This window comes from Aquarana catesbeiana, linkage group LG03, assembly GCF_042186555.1.
Source record: "Aquarana catesbeiana isolate 2022-GZ linkage group LG03, ASM4218655v1, whole genome shotgun sequence".
Lineage (NCBI taxonomy): Eukaryota > Metazoa > Chordata > Amphibia > Anura > Ranidae > Aquarana > Aquarana catesbeiana.
This window is the reverse complement of record NC_133326.1, coordinates 46155939-46173015: the sequence shown is the minus strand read 5'-3', so window position 1 is coordinate 46173015 and position 17077 is coordinate 46155939. Positions and strand designations below refer to the sequence as shown.

At 45.4% G+C, this 17077-nt stretch overlaps 1 protein-coding gene across 1 annotated transcript; it reads left to right on the top strand.

Annotated features, from left to right (window-relative positions):
• The first annotated feature begins 4570 nt into the window (after nucleotides 1-4570).
• On the top strand, nucleotides 4571-6920 carry LOC141133904 (uncharacterized). The gene is made up of 2 exons (XM_073623520.1): nucleotides 4571-5413; nucleotides 6825-6920. Exons 1-2 carry the CDS (start codon nucleotides 4571-4573, stop codon nucleotides 6918-6920), a joined length of 939 nt encoding a protein of 312 aa, XP_073479621.1.
• The last annotated feature ends 10157 nt before the right edge of the window (nucleotides 6921-17077 follow it).

Sequence of the window (17077 nt, the reverse complement as noted above, 5' to 3'; positions counted from 1 at the left end):
TGCAGTGGAAAAATGAAACAAGAAATCGGTCCTATTTTACCAGCTATTTGGGTTTGCGGGAAGCCAGCAACCCTATTAGTTGGAAATTGTTGGGAGGGGGATAAATGAGCTTATTAGAGAACCTGCTCCATCACTGTTGTTCCCCTTTTAGATTAGCTGTAGTAGTGGTATCTACCACCCCTCTCCTTCCCCATCCCCTCTCCATTTAATAGTGAGATTATTCATGTATGGCCCAACCTATGCCTGTAGGCACCATTAGGCCGTTGATTGGTTAATTATGGTTTTCTTTGTAGGAAACACTCATACTACTACTCTGATGCCTCCATAAAATTTTTTTTGGCCCAGTTGAGGAAACAAAATGATGTGTTCACGGCTTCTGATAAACATAATGTTGTTAACTACTTCAAATATAAAATGATAGAAACAGTCATGGACACAACAAACCACATCCACTTGTAAAGACACTTTCAAAACTTGCCTGTGTTTTAGGTTGAGTATTGTTATATAAAGGAAATTAAAGAAGGAAGAGCACCTCTAAATGTAGAACAATAAGACAGTTTATTGTGTGAATAAAAACAGGCTCATCTATGGTGCTTAAGAAAGGAGCGTGCATGCTCAAACGCGGCTTTGCGCATGCTTGGAATCACAAGGCACTCCTCCTCCCGGTGATGTGATCCTGGACAAGCACAGCTGGCTTCCTCTCCCATGGTAGTGGTACTCAGTGATATCCTGGTGTTCTTCCTCATGCAGATATTATCATCTACGTCCCGATACACCATAGATGAGCCTATTTTTTTTCACACAATGTGAGTGGCCCCTTTTTTGTCTTAAATAAAACTGTCTTATTCTACACTTAAAGGCGCTCTTCCTTCTTTTGTTTCTTTTGTGTATTACAGTTTGCTTCTGCCTCCGGAAGGGTTGGCACTAAGTGGATAGACTTTTATGAGAAACACTTTCACAACGGCAACGGAAAGGAAATAACTGAGGATGAGCTGTCGACAAGCAGAACCTCAGACATGATTGACCAAGTGTGACAAATGCTGGCACGAGATCGGCGACTCACTCTACGATTGATAGCAGAGGAGTTGGGCATCAGCAAGGACACAGTGCGCACCATTGTCCATGAAGATTCGGGTAAGCGGAAGATCTGTTCTATGTTTGTGCCACACAAGCTGACAGACGAACAGAAAGCAAAACAGACAGAAATCTCTGAAGATTTTATGACCATGTGTGACCATACTTTCTGCAAACCCTCATCACAAGGGATGAGAGCTGGCGCTACCAGTTCCATCTGGAATCCAAGCGGCAATCGATGGAATGGCGTTCACCATCTGATCTGGCACCTGCGGACTTCTTTCTGAAAAGCGTCATGAAAGGTACATGCTTTGCGGATGTGGCGACAATCCAAGAATGTGTGACAGCACCATAGCGGTTCTGCAATCGATTCCTAAAGAAGCTTTTGCTGATAGTTTCCAGAAGCTTTAATAAGGTTGCCAAAGGTGTGTTGTAAAGGATAGCAATTAGGTAACAAATAAGGTAATAATAGTAATTTGTTTGTATCTTCTGTTTTGTTTGTTTTCTGATACCATTCACCAAACTTTTTAGACATCTCGTATATAACAAAGGCAAATTGATACCTTCTAATTGCTACAAGATAGATGTTATAATATCTAAAGTTTCCAATAGTTTTAAGATAAAATAAATAAAGTAAAATTAGTTTGAGATACAAACATGTTTATTGTACTTTATACTGTATCGTTTATAAAGTTCATACACTGTTCACGGGTGATTTCAAATGTATTGTCACACATTGTAAAATTAATTTCATATTTTTTTTTTCAACCTTTGGTGCTCAGCACATGTTTTTCTAATAGTTAAAAGATGCTTGTCCCTTGATGCAAACAATATAAATTGTGCTCTTGTGTTTATGTACAGCTATAGGGAAGAAATATTTTGTTAGCAAAGTAAGCATTATACCTATGGCTTATATTTATCATGGGTAATGATTTTTTATTATGTTGCTTTCTTATGGTATAGAACAGTGTTTCTGAACCAATTTCCATTTAAGGTACCCTTTAAAAGTTATGGACAGTCTTGAGGTACCCCATTCTAAAATGTAAAAATGATTGTAATAGTTTTGCATAACACAGCAAAATCCACAAATAGGTCACCCACCGTTAGAGGTGATTTATCCTTGAAATACACTTTTGCAAAATGGTACTGACTACTATTCCAATCTTTCTCTATTACTCGGCTAAGGTGTCCTCAAGAAGGTTGTAATGGTGCCCAATGAAAATCTGTGGCTTTGTGTAACTAAATAACTGCTTAATCCATACGCCAGCTTGTATACAATTTTGAATTTTGGGGCAATTTTTAGGCAATTTGCCAAGGAACCCCTGAAGAAACCTCAAGGTACCCTGGGGTGCCCTGGCACCCTGGTTGAAAAAGGCTGGTATAGAGAAAGCAAGACCCCTCAATACACTCCTTGATACAGAGGTTGTGACCTCAAAGCGTTAGCTTACTTCATATATGTAGGAGAGAAGACTACTGATACATTTCACAGAACACTATGCAGCATGAGAACTTTGTCTTTAAAGTTTGAACTCTAAAAGTAAATGTGATCATGGTTTTATGGGACAAGAGTTCAGTCTCCACAGGAATCTGCTCTGTAGGTGGGAAAGTTTGTCACCTTTTGGCACACTTCGCATGCAAATGTTACGAGCCTCTGGGACTCACTCGTGCTCTGGCCAAATAAATATAGTAAGAGAGGGACAGCTGATGACATCTCCAGTCCTGGCTACAAAATGACGGACAGGACTTAATGGCCTGAACTTGCTGATGGTTGTGGTTCATCAATTGATAGAAAGGAGAACTAGCACTTGAGCACAGAATCAGCTTTGCTGGTCATACGCTTGACATTTTTGCAGCAATTTTGCTTTTCATAAGCTTTCAATAAACCAATCAGCTGGAACTGAATTGTCCACACCAATCTGCCAACCACTTTTACAACTGTTCTAGTTTTGATCAGCTGGACAGCTTAAATTGCAGTTGAAATCAATGGAAGCCATTGTAATGCCATTTTAAAGGTGTTTACGACTCAATTTTAATCAATGGTCACTTGAAACTAGGGCACGTTCAAAAATAAGTAGAAAACTGCTGTGAATGATCCATTAAACAAAAAAAAATGTGTTGAGTGAAAATATGATGAAAAGCTTCAAACACTGGCATGTTTATAGCTATAGAAGTACAGTGCCCATGATGGAGGTTGGAAAATCCAATTTTTAAATATCCTTTATAAGAGAAATCTGTGCATAAACATAAACGCCACGGAATATCCGCAGACTCTAAAGATTTTCTAGACATAAGATTACATTTCTGAAATTCTGCAATTTTTATAAAACAAAAATTATATATTGCCATTATTTAGAATAATATGTGAAGTATGATGGGTAGCTAAATAGACAAATATCAGGAAGCGCCACTCATTTTTTTCTGTGATAAAAATATATGTTATGCTGTGTACACACGAGGGAAATGTCCGACAGAAAAAGTCAGACGGGAGCTTTTCATCATATATTCCGATCGTGTGTATGCTCTATCGGACTTTTTACGTTGAAAATTCTGACAGACCTAGAAAGAGAACACGTTCTATAATTTTCCAACGGAACCAATTCCTATCGGGAAAACTGATCATCTGTATGCTGTTCCGATGTACCAAAAACGAAGCATGCTCTGAAGCAAATACGAGACAGAAGCTATTGGCTACTCGCTATTGAACTTCCGTTTTCTAGTCCCGTCATACGTGTTGTACGTCACGTGTTCTGGACGGAACTTGGTGTGACCGTGTGTATGCAAGACAGCTTGAGCAGAATTCCGTCAGATCTCCGTCAGAAAAACCTTTCAGCGTTTATTCCGATGGGAAAACCGGTCGTGTGTACAGGGCATTAGTCATAATAGAAGATGTTCACTAACAGAATACAGATGTGATAACTCAAGCATTGTGTGCCTGCAATGAATCAAAATGTCATGCTGATAGTTTGCTGCACTGAATCAATAATTTGATCACGTTACAATATGACAAATAAAACACAAAAACGTATTTCTTATAATTATTTTATTTTATAATAGCATCTCTAATATTGCCCTGCATTTGAAAAACATTATTATTATTGTTTGGGAAAACCATTAATTCTTCACCATTAAATTAATTTATTCTTGTAGATGGAACGATAGGAATCAGCAGCTTAAAAATATTGTTCAGGCTTCAGCTCATTATGCTGGTAATTAACTCTAAGCAAATAACTTAAATGTCTTTACCGTACAGGTCTACAGGTCACAAAGGTAATTGACCTCTTTAGCCCATTTTTAGTTCATTTTTAAGGGGCTAAAATGCACACTTCGTACTCTGAGAAACTTTTTCCCAAGACCCCCTACTCAGCCCCATTAGACTTTGAAGTGTGGATGGTGCCAGCAAAGGTGACAATTCACACCTCTGCCTTCAGGATAAAGCCTAGGCAGCAAAGGCTGCAGCCAGCATTTTACCACACTCTCTCCAGAGTAGCACACAGACATGGATCTCTGTCCAGCACAACTGCAGTTCCAGGAGAACAGACTGATTCCAGGGTGTACTCCACATCAGCAATGGGGGTATTCTGATTCTGAAGGCTACAGCAGCCTTTCGCCAACATCCTCCATTGACTCCTTCAGCTTCTCTCCTCCTTTTCAGTTCTGTGCCTTCTCTGAAGACCCTTACAGCAGTTTCCAAAAAGGCCTGTCTCAGCCAGAAAAGCTGCAAACCAAACAGAAACAAGCGCCAACCAAGAAGAGCCACAGTTTGAGAGACAGGACTTTGTCCAACCAAAGGCAGAGTGCCAGCGAGAGGGAAAAGATGAGGATGAGAAATCTGTCTACAGCCCTCCAGCACCTAAGAAGATACCTGCCGGCTGCAGTGGCCCCGGTTGGCAAAACCTTGACAAAATTTGAGACATTGCGCCTGACAATTCGCTACATTTCCCATCTCTCTGATGTCCTTGGCCTGGATGATGAGACTTTGGAAAAAAGAAGGGAAGAAAGGCTCAGAAGATCCAGGTGCCCAGTTGGCCTGAACTGCTGCCAAGGTGAAATGCATGAACTCTGCTCGATGACTAGTGCAGAAGTTCCAAAGATCCCCCCTAATTGCATGGCTTCCTCAAGAATGTGCCCAGAAGCAATGAGAGGAGAAGGCATGGACACAAACTGCTTCTTACCAGTCATGTCCTCTCCTCATTTCTCAGATCATGGACTTCCTGAAGAGTTAGATAGCTTCTCGCCATGCATACTGAGCTCCACTCCAGTTCATACATCTACAGTGGCAAACCTGAAAGAAGGCATGTCTTCAAACGCTCCAATTTCTCCCGACCTGGGATTTTGTCAGGTATGTAGCACCACTACTTCCCTGAAACCAATTCACAAAACTGGTGTACTATTGATGTATTGATGTGTAGAACGATAAACATTAGATCTGTCAGTGTAAGGTCTCTATGGGGTTCATTTACTAAAGGCAAATAGACTGTGCACTTTTGAAAGTGCAGTTGCACTCTTCAAGGGCAGTTGCTCCAGAGCTTAGGAAATAATGGATAGCTCTGCTGACTTCCATCATCCAATCACATGTAAGCAAAAATGCTGTTTTTGTAATTTTCCTTGCACATGATTGGATGATGGAAGTCAGCAGAGCTCTCCATCATTTACTAAGCTCTGGAGCAACTGCTCTTGCAGAGTGCAACTGCACTTTCGAAAGTGCACAGTCTATTTGCCTTTAGTAAATCAACCCCTATATGTCAAAATAATCATATATAACCTTAGCTATTCATCAGACTACATATACTAGCATAGGTAAATAATGTGTGTACCCTTACTGTGAAGAAACATGTTAGGTAATATCAGTTATGGCAAAGGCTTCTTTTGGGTTCTTGTATGATTAGATGTACCATATGGTTATGGATAGGATCAACCCTCTATGCCTCGTGCCACAGTGGTGATTTACTACAATTGGAGAATGCTAAATCTGGTGCAGCTCTGAATAGAAACCAATCAGCTTCCAGGTTTTATTGTCAAAGCTTAACTGAACAAGCTGAAGTTAGAAGCTGATTGGTTAGCCTGCACACCTGTACCAGATTCTGAGTACTCCAGTTTTAGTAAATCTCATATTACTAGTTCCTGGTATGTGAATTGGTTACATTCCTACTCACCATCTGTGTCCCATTGCGGAGATTTCCCTTCACTTCCTGTACCATAGCCAAACAGGAAGTGAGAGGAAATCCCTGCCCCCAAATCACCCGAACTAGTGTCCCCATTGGAAGATTTCTTTTTGGATTATCTTTTACTTTCAATAGTGGTAAACAGGACAACCAGAGAGGGTGAATCTCTTTAATCGGGGCACAGACAGCATTAAAAAAATCTAACAAAAAAAAGTTTCCCCTTTAGTTAAACTTTAACTTGTCATCTGTGAAGGAGAGCTTTGCCACGTAGCAATTTGCCAGTTAGACACTATGCTTTATCCCAGTAGAGTTCTTAATTCTTAAGTGCTTATTTTTATATTTAGGAGCCCATAGAAACCAATCAGAATGCTTCTTTTACTGGTCTAACTTCAAGAGAGTGAATTATAATTAGCGCTCAAGAATTTAGAACTCTTTACTCCATAAGGCCCAAAGTAACATATTGTTGCTTCTAGTTATCAGATGCATTGGTGTAATGTTAGCAAACACTGTACTGATACCATGCATGAAGTAAAATCTTGATTAAAGTTTATTGTAAATTTAATCAAAACGTTTTTTTTCTTCCCCCAGGATATGATTGATGACATGTGGGATGAGCTCGAAAACAAAGACCAATGGGCCACATTTCAGAACCAACAAGCAACCCAGATGCAGGCTTTCTGTTAACCACAATTTCTTTTCTAATTTAAGTTATGGACTTTCAGCTGTCTTGTGCATATGTAAATACTAAATATTTTATATTTGTACAATTCATATATTTATTGAGTATACTTCATATTTCCTAAACATTTATTTATATATAAATAGATAATGTAATATATTACTCTATATTCATATTTTACCATATTATTGTCAAAAAATGTTATTACAAATAGTCATCTTATTGGTCTTGTAGTACAGAACCACACTTGAAAGCCCATCTACAGTTAATGCTACAACGTGGTCACCGGTAATTTCATAGCCCGATCACTATTTGAGATACTAGCACAGAATGTTTCCAATTGGTTTCTAGCTGTGACGTCATGTGTCTCATTGAAGTAAATGACTGGAAACACAAGGGGAAGTGTTGGCTCGTTATTGATGGCCACATTGTAAATGCATCTCTTTTTATATCAGGACACTGATTACACTTAAAATAAATCTATTTTTAATGAATTCTGACTGCTGCGCATTACTTACATCATTGATTGCAATATAACCTCAACAAAATGTCCACCTTGAATTGGTATTATGTTCAGAAATTATTGATTACCTCTAAATTTAGCAACGCAGAGTTAATGGAATGGTCTCTGTCACCTCAATTTAGAGTGCAAAAGGGTTCTATTAATCTCTCCCAATTAGATAAACATGTAAATGCATTCTCTGACAGAGAATGAGTGGGCATCATCAATTCAAAGATTGGGGCTGATTTACTAAATAGGTAGAGACTGTTCACCTTAGTAAATCACTTTGCAAAGTGAATATTCAATGAGGTTAGTAAATAAGGTGAAGTTGTGTTCAATGTCAAATCATGCAGTTAGTCATCCAGTGTAAGCAAAAATCTTTTTTTTTTTAATTCCCCTTAAAGTGGAACTAAATGTAAAAAAATACAAAATGGCAAACAAGCATACTATTTATTGCAGAAAAAAAATAAACAGAATGGGGTTGATTTACTAAAGGCAAATATACTGTGCACTACAAGTGTACTAGCTCCATAGCTTAGTAAATGAGGTAAAGCTTCACTTTGGAAAGAATACCCAATCACACGCCAGGAAAATAAAAAACAGGCTTTTGGCTTGCACATGATTGAATGATAGAAATCGGCAGTTTCCCCTCATTTCAGAGCTTCCCCTAAGATCTGGAGCAACTGCACTTGCAGTGTACAGTATAATTGCCTTTACTAAATCAACCTCCCTGTCTTTTCTGCAATAAAGTAAACCTAACTGCCTATTTGCACCCTCTGTAGAAATTACACTGAGTTGCACATGTGCAGCTCAGTTTACATTCCGACACACTGGGGTTTATTTACTAAAGGCAAATCCACTTTGCACTACAGGTGCACTGCAAATGCACTTGGAAGTGCAGTCGCTGTAGATCCGAGGGGGACATACTGTCAGTGCCGGCATGATGGCACTCCTATGCATGCATGGAAGCGATGTCACCCCACACCAGCCAATCAAAATAGACAAAGACACCCAGCAGAACACGAGGAGAAGATGCTGATGCTGGTGAGGGACCTTGCGAGCGTTGGACTATTAAAACTAAGGTAGGTACAGTATCTCACAAAAGTGAGTACACCCCTCACATTTTTGTAAATATTTATTATATCTTTTCATGTGATAACACTGAAGAAATGACACTTTGCTACAATGTAAAGTAGTGAGTGTACAGCTTGTATAACAGTGTAAATTTGCTGTCCCCTCAAAATAACTCAACACACAGCCATTAATGTCTAAACCTCTGGCAACAAAAGTGAGTACACCCCTAAGTGAAAATGACCGAATTGGGCCCAAAGTGTCAATATTTTGTGTGCCCATCATTATTTTCCAGCACTGCCTTAACCCTCTTGGGCATGAAGTTCACCAGAGCTTCACAGGTTGCCACTGGAGTCATCTTCCACTCCTCCATGATGACATCACAGAGCTGGTGGATGTTAGAGACCTTGTGCTCCTCCACCTTCCGTTTGAGGATGCCCAATAAGGTTTAGGTCTAGAGACATGCTTGGCCAGTCCATCACCTTTACCCTCAGCTTCTTTAGCAAGGCAGTGGTCATCTTGGAGGTGCGTTTGGGGTCGTTATCATGTTGGAACATTCATGGTTCCCTCAATGAACTGTATCTCTCAAGTGCCGGCAGCACTCATGCAGCACCAGACCATGACACTCCCACCACCATGCTTGAATGTAGGCAAGACACACTTGTCTTTGTACTCCTCACCTGGTTTCCGCCACATATGCTTGACACCATCTGAACCAAATAAGTTTATCTTTCTGGGACGACAGCCATGCAGACCAATTTGATGCAATGTGCGGCATATAGTCTGAGCACTGACAGGCTGACCCCCCACCCCTTCAACCTCTGCAGCAATGCTGGCAGCACTCATACGTCTATTTCCCAAAGACAACCTCTGGATTTGACGCTGAACACGTGCACTCAACTTCTTTGGTCGACCATGGCGAGGCCTGTTCTGAGTGGAACCTGTCCTGTTAAACCGTTGTATGGTCTCGGCCACCGGGCTTCAGCTCAGTTTCAGGATTTTGGCAGTCTTCTTATAGCCTAGGCTATCTTTATGTAGAGCAACAATTCTTTTTTTCAGATCCTCAGAGAGTTCTTTGCCATGAGGTGCCATGTTGAACTTCCAGTGACCAGTATGAGAGAGTGAGAGCGATAACACCAAATTTAACACACCTGCTCCCCTTCCTCACCTGAGACCTTGTAACAATAATGTGTCACATGAAACCAGGGAGTGAAAATGGCTAATTGGGCCCAATTTGGACATTTTCACTTAGGGGTGCACTCACTTTTTTTTGCCAGCGGTTTAGACATTAACGGCTGTGTGTTGAGTTATTTTGAGGGGACAGCAAATTTACACTGTTATACAAGCTGTACACTCACTACTTTACATTGTAGCAAAGTGTCATTTCTTCAGTGTTGTCACATGAAAAGGTATAATAAAATATTTACAAAAATATGAGGGGTGTACTCACTTTTGTGAGATACTGTATGTGTGTGTTTAGTTCCTCTTTAAAGCGAAACAGAAATACTCATGGTGCATGCCCATCCAAAAATGTCTTAAAAGTAATTTATTATAATACATTTCCCTGAGGCACTGGTGATGTACTTGGGGCCTCAAAGGTACATCCTTTAAAGGCCAGTTCAGCAGGGCCTCAGGGATAGCTCGCCTAATCTCACACATGCGCCATACGAAATTGACCAGCTTGTTATTGAATGCCAACAAACTGTGCCAGATCTTGTACAGTTCATGCGCAGTATGAGATCTGGCACATGTGATGTACATGATCAGGCGCATGCGCCACTCCCAAGCTGGCAAAGCTTGTTATCGAACATTAAAGACAAACTAAATTTCCATCTTTAAGTTTTACCTATAGGTAAGCCTATAATAAGACTTACCTATAGGTAGTGAAAATATCTCCTAAACGTGCACCGTTTAGGAGATATTTACATTACATGCAGCTAGTGACATCACTGTCGCATGCGCTCTGAAGGAACGGTCGCCCGTGCCGTTTCTTCAGAGCCCTGTGCCGTGACCGGCGGCTCCTGCGCGCGCAGTCACAGAGCTGGAATTCACGAACCTGGAAGGAAGACTGGGTGACCACTGCAATTGGTGCAAATGGTTTTGCACAGAGCAGCCCTGATGGTCCTCTTCTGGGGTCCCCTGCTGGCGCTCCTGGCTCCTCCTCTTTGGCGAGTGGCCCCAAAAAAAGCGACCTTCTATTAGTGCCCTTGTGAGTGCTCACTCCCAAGCCACCCTGTCTGCGTCTATTGACACCTGCTCCCCGTCACAGAATTTGATTGACAGGAGCAGGAACCAATGGATCCTGCTGCTATCAAACTGTCCTGTGAGGAGTTTGCGACTGGGGAGAGCCACTGCTCTCATGCGCAGCACTGGATCGAGAGCTGGCTCAGGTAAGTATAAGGGGGGTGAGGGGTGGATACTGTGACAGGGAAGGTGTTTTTCCCTTCATGCATACAATGCATTAAAGGTTAAAAAAAACTTTAGGCTTTAGAACCACTTTAAACCTGAAAATCAACATTTGCATGCCATTAGAGAGTCACTTATTCCCCCAAAAAATATCCTAATCGTACAGGACACAGGAATTGGTTCTTAGCCCATGGGTTATATGTCGCTACCTTCAGGTGATTGGACACTGACAAAAGTTTTGCTGTGAACTTTTAACTGCCCCCCCCCCGTGAGGCTTTTTTTAGTTGTTAGTGGTCTTTCCTTCTTTGGCTGATACTTTTATCAAGATCCAGAGTGGTTACCCTCTGTGCACAGCTTGGTCGGCCTGTAATATTCACTTCAGGACCTGGAACCTGCATTCATGGTGTAACCAAGATACCTTGGTATGTGTTGTAATGAGTGAGCTAGCCACAGGGTTCTAAACAGGTCCAGAGCTATGGTCCATTCCTATGGAATCCAGACTCTGAAGACCCTTTCCGGGGTATGCCCACCATGACGTGTGAAGCTTGGACCCAGGGCGGGAAAGGCTACATAGATAAGCTAAGACAGAGCTTCCTTTTACCTTTACATACCTGTTCCTTGCTACACATGTCTTGTTGGTTTGTTACCTGGATGTGTAGTAGATACTTCACTATATCCTTTTATCCTACAGGACACACCACAATGCTAAGCACACAAGTGGTTTTGACAGCACAGATTATGAGGTGGTCTACACTTTGAGTGTTTTTATCCTGGCTATTCCTGTCTCGATTACTCAGCCTTATAGGTAACGTTATTATAGCATTTACCTACCGTATTTAAAATTGCCATTCTTTTCTTCCATCTCACTACCTGATGTTCCTCTCTGACTAGTGACATAGTGCTCATAAGAGGCCTATGGCCGCCATTTCTTCTTATGAATAATCTGATCATTTACTAACTCCCCTCTTGCCTGATACCTCAGAGACACAGACATAGGAACTTGGTTAGTATCTGGGTTATTACAATTCCTTCATAAGGTATTAGCACCCAGAGGAAAGACCTGTGCCCGTGTGGGTTTCCTCTGGGTACTCCGGCTTCCTCCCACATTCTAAAGACATGCTGGTATGTGAATTGACTCCTGTCAATGTTACCTCAAGTATCTGTATGTGTAAATGTGAGTTTGGGACCTTGGATCTAACTTCCTTGAGGGCGGGAACTGATTTGAACGTACACTATACTGTATACGTAGTAAAGTGCTGCATAAATTATCGGCTCTATATAAATAATACCTGTAATAAATAAAAACCAGGAACGTTGAATCCCCTCAGTCCGCATCCATTCCATGAGTATCCTGCAGGGGCAGACCATTTCTGCAGGTCCTCTCAGGTTGATAACAGCCTCCTTGTCCTGGAGCAAGGTCTCAGGTCCAGCCCCCTAAGTCAGGCTCCTTCACAGGCACGCCACATGCAGCCTGTCTGACTAAAGCAGAATTCTCTGCCATTATGTCTGATCTACTTCAAAGGCTTTCGCCACTTCTGGAATTGGCGAGTGCTACCACGTAAATCTTTTTTTCTTCCCCTCCCACTGTTTATTTTCAGATGTTACAACCTGAACAGCCTGGTGCGCTTCAATTTTCAGAAGACAAGGGGGACACTGACATTTTAGCAGAAGCTGTGGTCGATTTTTCACCACCACAATTTCATGAAATGACTCCTTCAATTTCTCAACACATGCTGACTATTGTGGACTTATTGATTGAATTTTGCATCTTCGGACATTTGGATGCATCCGAATGTCCGAATAAGAAAATAACGAATTTCAACTAATACGAAAGAAATTCTAGCGGATATAACGAATGAATTCGACATGATTCAATAATTCGTTAAAGATCTAATGAAACAAAAGGTCAACTCAAAGTAAATCTTACAGTCAAATCAGCTGATTAATTTTGTGCTGGAGGTTGGATTACTGGCAAAGTGCATTCCTGAGAACTGAGTGAGAAGGGTGTTGTATTGTATTTGAGCAGAGGAGAAGAGATATTGTCATTGTGTGTGCTAATAGATTCAATAAACAAACGACTTCCCAAACTACGAATCATTATCACGAATCAATTTACATACATTAATATTGAATTTCAACTAATACGGAAGAAATTATAGCGGATATAACAAATTAATTTGACATGATTCGGTAATTCGTTAAAGATCTAATGAAACGAAAGGTCAACTCAAAGTAAACCTTACAGTCCAATCAGCTGATTAATTTTGTGCTGGAGGTTGGATTACTAGCAAAGAGCATTCCTGAGAACTGAGTGAGAAGGGTGTTGTATTGTATTTGAGCAGAGGAGAAGAGATATTGTCATTGTGTGTGCTAACAGATTCAATAAACAAACGACTTTCCAAACTACGAATCATTATCACGAATATATATACACATATAAAAATATCGAATTTCAACTAATACGAAAGAAATTATAGTGGATATAACTAATGAATTTGACATGATTTGAGATTCAGTATAACGAATATCGACACTCTACGAATAATAACGAATTATCCGAAAACGAATTATCGTAACATAATGAATATAACAGAACAAAATTATGTATTTTACGAATGTATTATGTATTTACCGAAACTAAACAAAATTTCCCGTTGTGCACAAGTCTATTAGGGACTACAAAGGAGAAATCACTAAAAAAAAAGACACATATTTTCAACCAGTGGTGGTCATCCAAAGCTAAAATAAGAGCTGTGGTGAAGTTGTGTGCATTGCCATAACATGCATGTTGCTGCAATTCAAAAGTCATTTGTTTCTCACTGTTCCTACACCCTCCGTTTCTCTAACCAGCCAACTTGTGAACACAGTTCCTGGATAATGCCAACTAACAGAAGATGCCCATAGTCACAGCTAGACCTGGGACCTGCAGCCAGGGGGAGCCTGAAGTGCTTGTTAGGTTAGTATAAGAACAGCATGCTTGCATTGCAGCACTGAGGTCATTGGTTCTAGTCCAGAACACTATCTCCCTGTGATTGTCCTCCCACACTCCAAAAGCATGCTGGTAGGTTAATTAGCGCCTATCCAAAATTGTCCCTAGTATAGGTTTGTCACCTTTTCTTCAAGTCAAACCCGAACACTTTAGCGGCACACAGCAATTTTTTTTATAGTATAAACTATACATATATTTTGCTATTAAATAAAATTTCTAATCATATGAAGTTAATAACAAGAGTCCTCCTCTACATCAGAGTCCACAGAGTTCCCCTTTTACATCTGAACTCGCAGAGTTCCCTTTCATTGTAAGGGGGGACTCTGCAGACTCTGATGTAAGGGAGAACTTTGGGGATGTAAGAGATGTTCTGGGAACCAGGGGCGGACTGACCATCGGGCAGTTCGGACGCTGACCGAGGGCCCGTGGCCAGTAGGGGGCCCCATGGCAGCTTTCACTTCAGGGCCCGACCTACCCGTCAGCTAGCTGTGATTGACGGGCAGATCGGGTCCCTGCTCACTGCTAAGAGACTGTAGTGTATACAGACCTCTCGTGATGCGCTCCTCCTCCCCCCGCCGGCCCCTCCTTCCCTCCCGTCCATCCCAGGTGCTTGTATCTGTCATCACCTCGGACGGACAGAAAAGAGGAGGGGCCGGCGAGGAGGAGGACCGCATCACGAGAGGTCTGTATACAGCCGCTTCCCGCGCTACTCTGCATCTAGGAAGGAAAGTGCAGCAGCTTGTACCACATGCTGCTATTAAAAAGTTGCTGCACAGCTTCCCACCCACAGTGTCCCCCTGTGACCCCCACCTCCCCACAGTGTCCCCCTGTGCCCCACAGTTTCCCCCTGAGCCCTCCACCCCCCCACAGTGTCTCCCTGTGCCCCCCACCTCCCCACAGTGTCCCCCTGAGCCCTCCACCCCCCCACAGTGTCCCCCTGTGCCCCCCACCTCCCCACAGTTTCCCCCTGAGCCCTCCACCTCCCCACAGTGTCCCCCTGTGCCCCCCACCTCCCCACAGTGTCCCCCTGAGCCCCCCACCTCCCCACAGTGTCCCCCTGTGCCCCCCACCTCCCCACAGTGTCCCCCTGTGCCCCCCACCTCCCCACAGTGTCCCCCTGTGCCCCCCACCTCCCCACAGTTTCCCCCTGAGCCCTCCACCTCCCCACAGTGTCCCCCTGTGCCCTCCACCCCCCCACAGTGTCCCCCTGAGCCCCCCACCTCCCCACAGTGTTGCCCCCCACCTCCCCACAGTGTCCCCCTGAGCCCCCCACCTCCCCACAGTGTCCCCCTGTGCCCCCCACCTCCCCACAGTGTCCCCCTGTGCCCCCCACCTCCCCACAGTGTCCCCCTGATCCCTCCACCTCCCCACAGTTTCCCCCTGAGCCCTCCACCTCCCCACAGTGTCCCCCTGTGCCCCCCACCTCCCCACAGTGTCCCCCTGTGCCCCCCACCGTGTCCCCCTGTGCCCCCCCCCCACCTCCCCACAGTTTCCCCCTGAGCCCTCCACCTCCCCACAGTGTCCCCCTGAGCCCTCCACCTCCCCACAGTGTCCCCCTGAGCCCCCCACCTCCCCACAGTTTCCCCCTGAGCCCTCCACCTCCCCACAGTGTCCCCCTGTGCCCCCCACCTCACCACAGTTTCCCCCTGAGCCCTCCACCTCCCCACAGTGTCCCCCTGTGCCCCCCACCTCCCCACAGTGTCCCCCTGTGCCCCCCACCTCCCCACAGTGTCCCCCTGTGCCCCCCACCTGTCCACAGTGTCCCCCTGAGCCCTCCACCTCCCCACAGTTTCCCCCTGAGCCCTCCACCTCCCCACAGTGTCCCCCTGTGCCCCCCACCTCCCCACAGTGTCCCCCTGTGCCCCCCACCGTGTCCCCCTGTGCCCCCCCACCTCCCCACAGTTTCCCCCTGAGCCCTCCACCTCCCCACAGTGTCCCCCTGAGCCCTCCACCTCCCCACAGTGTCCCCCTGAGCCCCCCACCTCCCCACAGTTTCCCCCTGAGCCCTCCACCTCCCCACAGTGTCCCCCTGTGCCCCCCACCTCCCCACAGTTTCCCCCTGAGCCCTCCACCTCCCCACAGTGTTCCCCTGTGCCCCCCACCTCCCCACAGTGTCCCCCTGTGCCCCCCACCTCCCCACAGTGTCCCCCTGTGCCCCCCACCTTCCCACAGTGTCCCCCTGTGCCCCCCACCTCCCCACAGTGTCCTCCTGAGCCCTCCACCTCCCCACAGTTTCCCCCTGTGCCCCCCACCTCCCCACAGTGTCCCCCTGTGCCCCACAGTTTCCCCCTGAGCCCTCCACCTCCCCACAGTGTCTCCCTGTGCCCCCCACCCCCCCACAGTGTCCCCCTGTGCCCCCCACCTCCCCACAGTTTCCCCCTGAGCCCTCCACCTCCCCACAGTGTCCCCCTGTGCCCCCCACCTCCCCACAGTGTCCCCCTGAGCCCCCCACCTCCCCACAGTGTCCTGCTGTGCCCCCACCTCCCCACAGTGTCCCCCTGAGCCCCCCACCTCCCCACAGTGTCCCCCTGTGCCCCCCACCTCCCCACAGTGTCCCCCTGTGCCCCCCACCTCCCCACAGTTTCCCCCTGAGCCCTCCACCTCCCCACAGTGTCCCCCTGAGCCCCCCACCTCCCCACAGTTTCCCCCTGAGCCCTCCACCTCCCCACAGTGTCCCCCTGTGCCCCCCACCTCACCACAGTTTCCCCCTGAGCCCTCCACCTCCCCACAGTGTCCCCCTGTGCCCCCCACCTCCCCACAGTGTCCCCCTGTGCCCCCCACCTCCCCACAGTGTCCCCCTGTGCCCCCCACCTGTCCACAGTGTCCCCCTGAGCCCTCCACCTCCCCACAGTTTCCCCCTGAGCCCTCCACCTCCCCACAGTGTCCCCCTGTGCCCCCCACCTCCCCACAGTGTCCCCCTGTGCCCCCCACCGTGTCCCCCTGTGCCCCCCCACCTCCCCACAGTTTCCCCCTGAGCCCTCCACCTCCCCACAGTGTCCCCCTGAGCCCTCCACCTCCCCACAGTGTCCCCCTGAGCCCCCCACCTCCCCACAGTTTCCCCCTGAGCCCTCCACCTCCCCACAGTGTCCCCCTGTGCCCCCCACCTCCCCACAGTTTCCCCCTGAGCCCTCCACCTCCCCACAGTGTTCCCCTGTGCCCCCCACCTCCCCACAGTGTCCCCCTGTGCCCCCCAC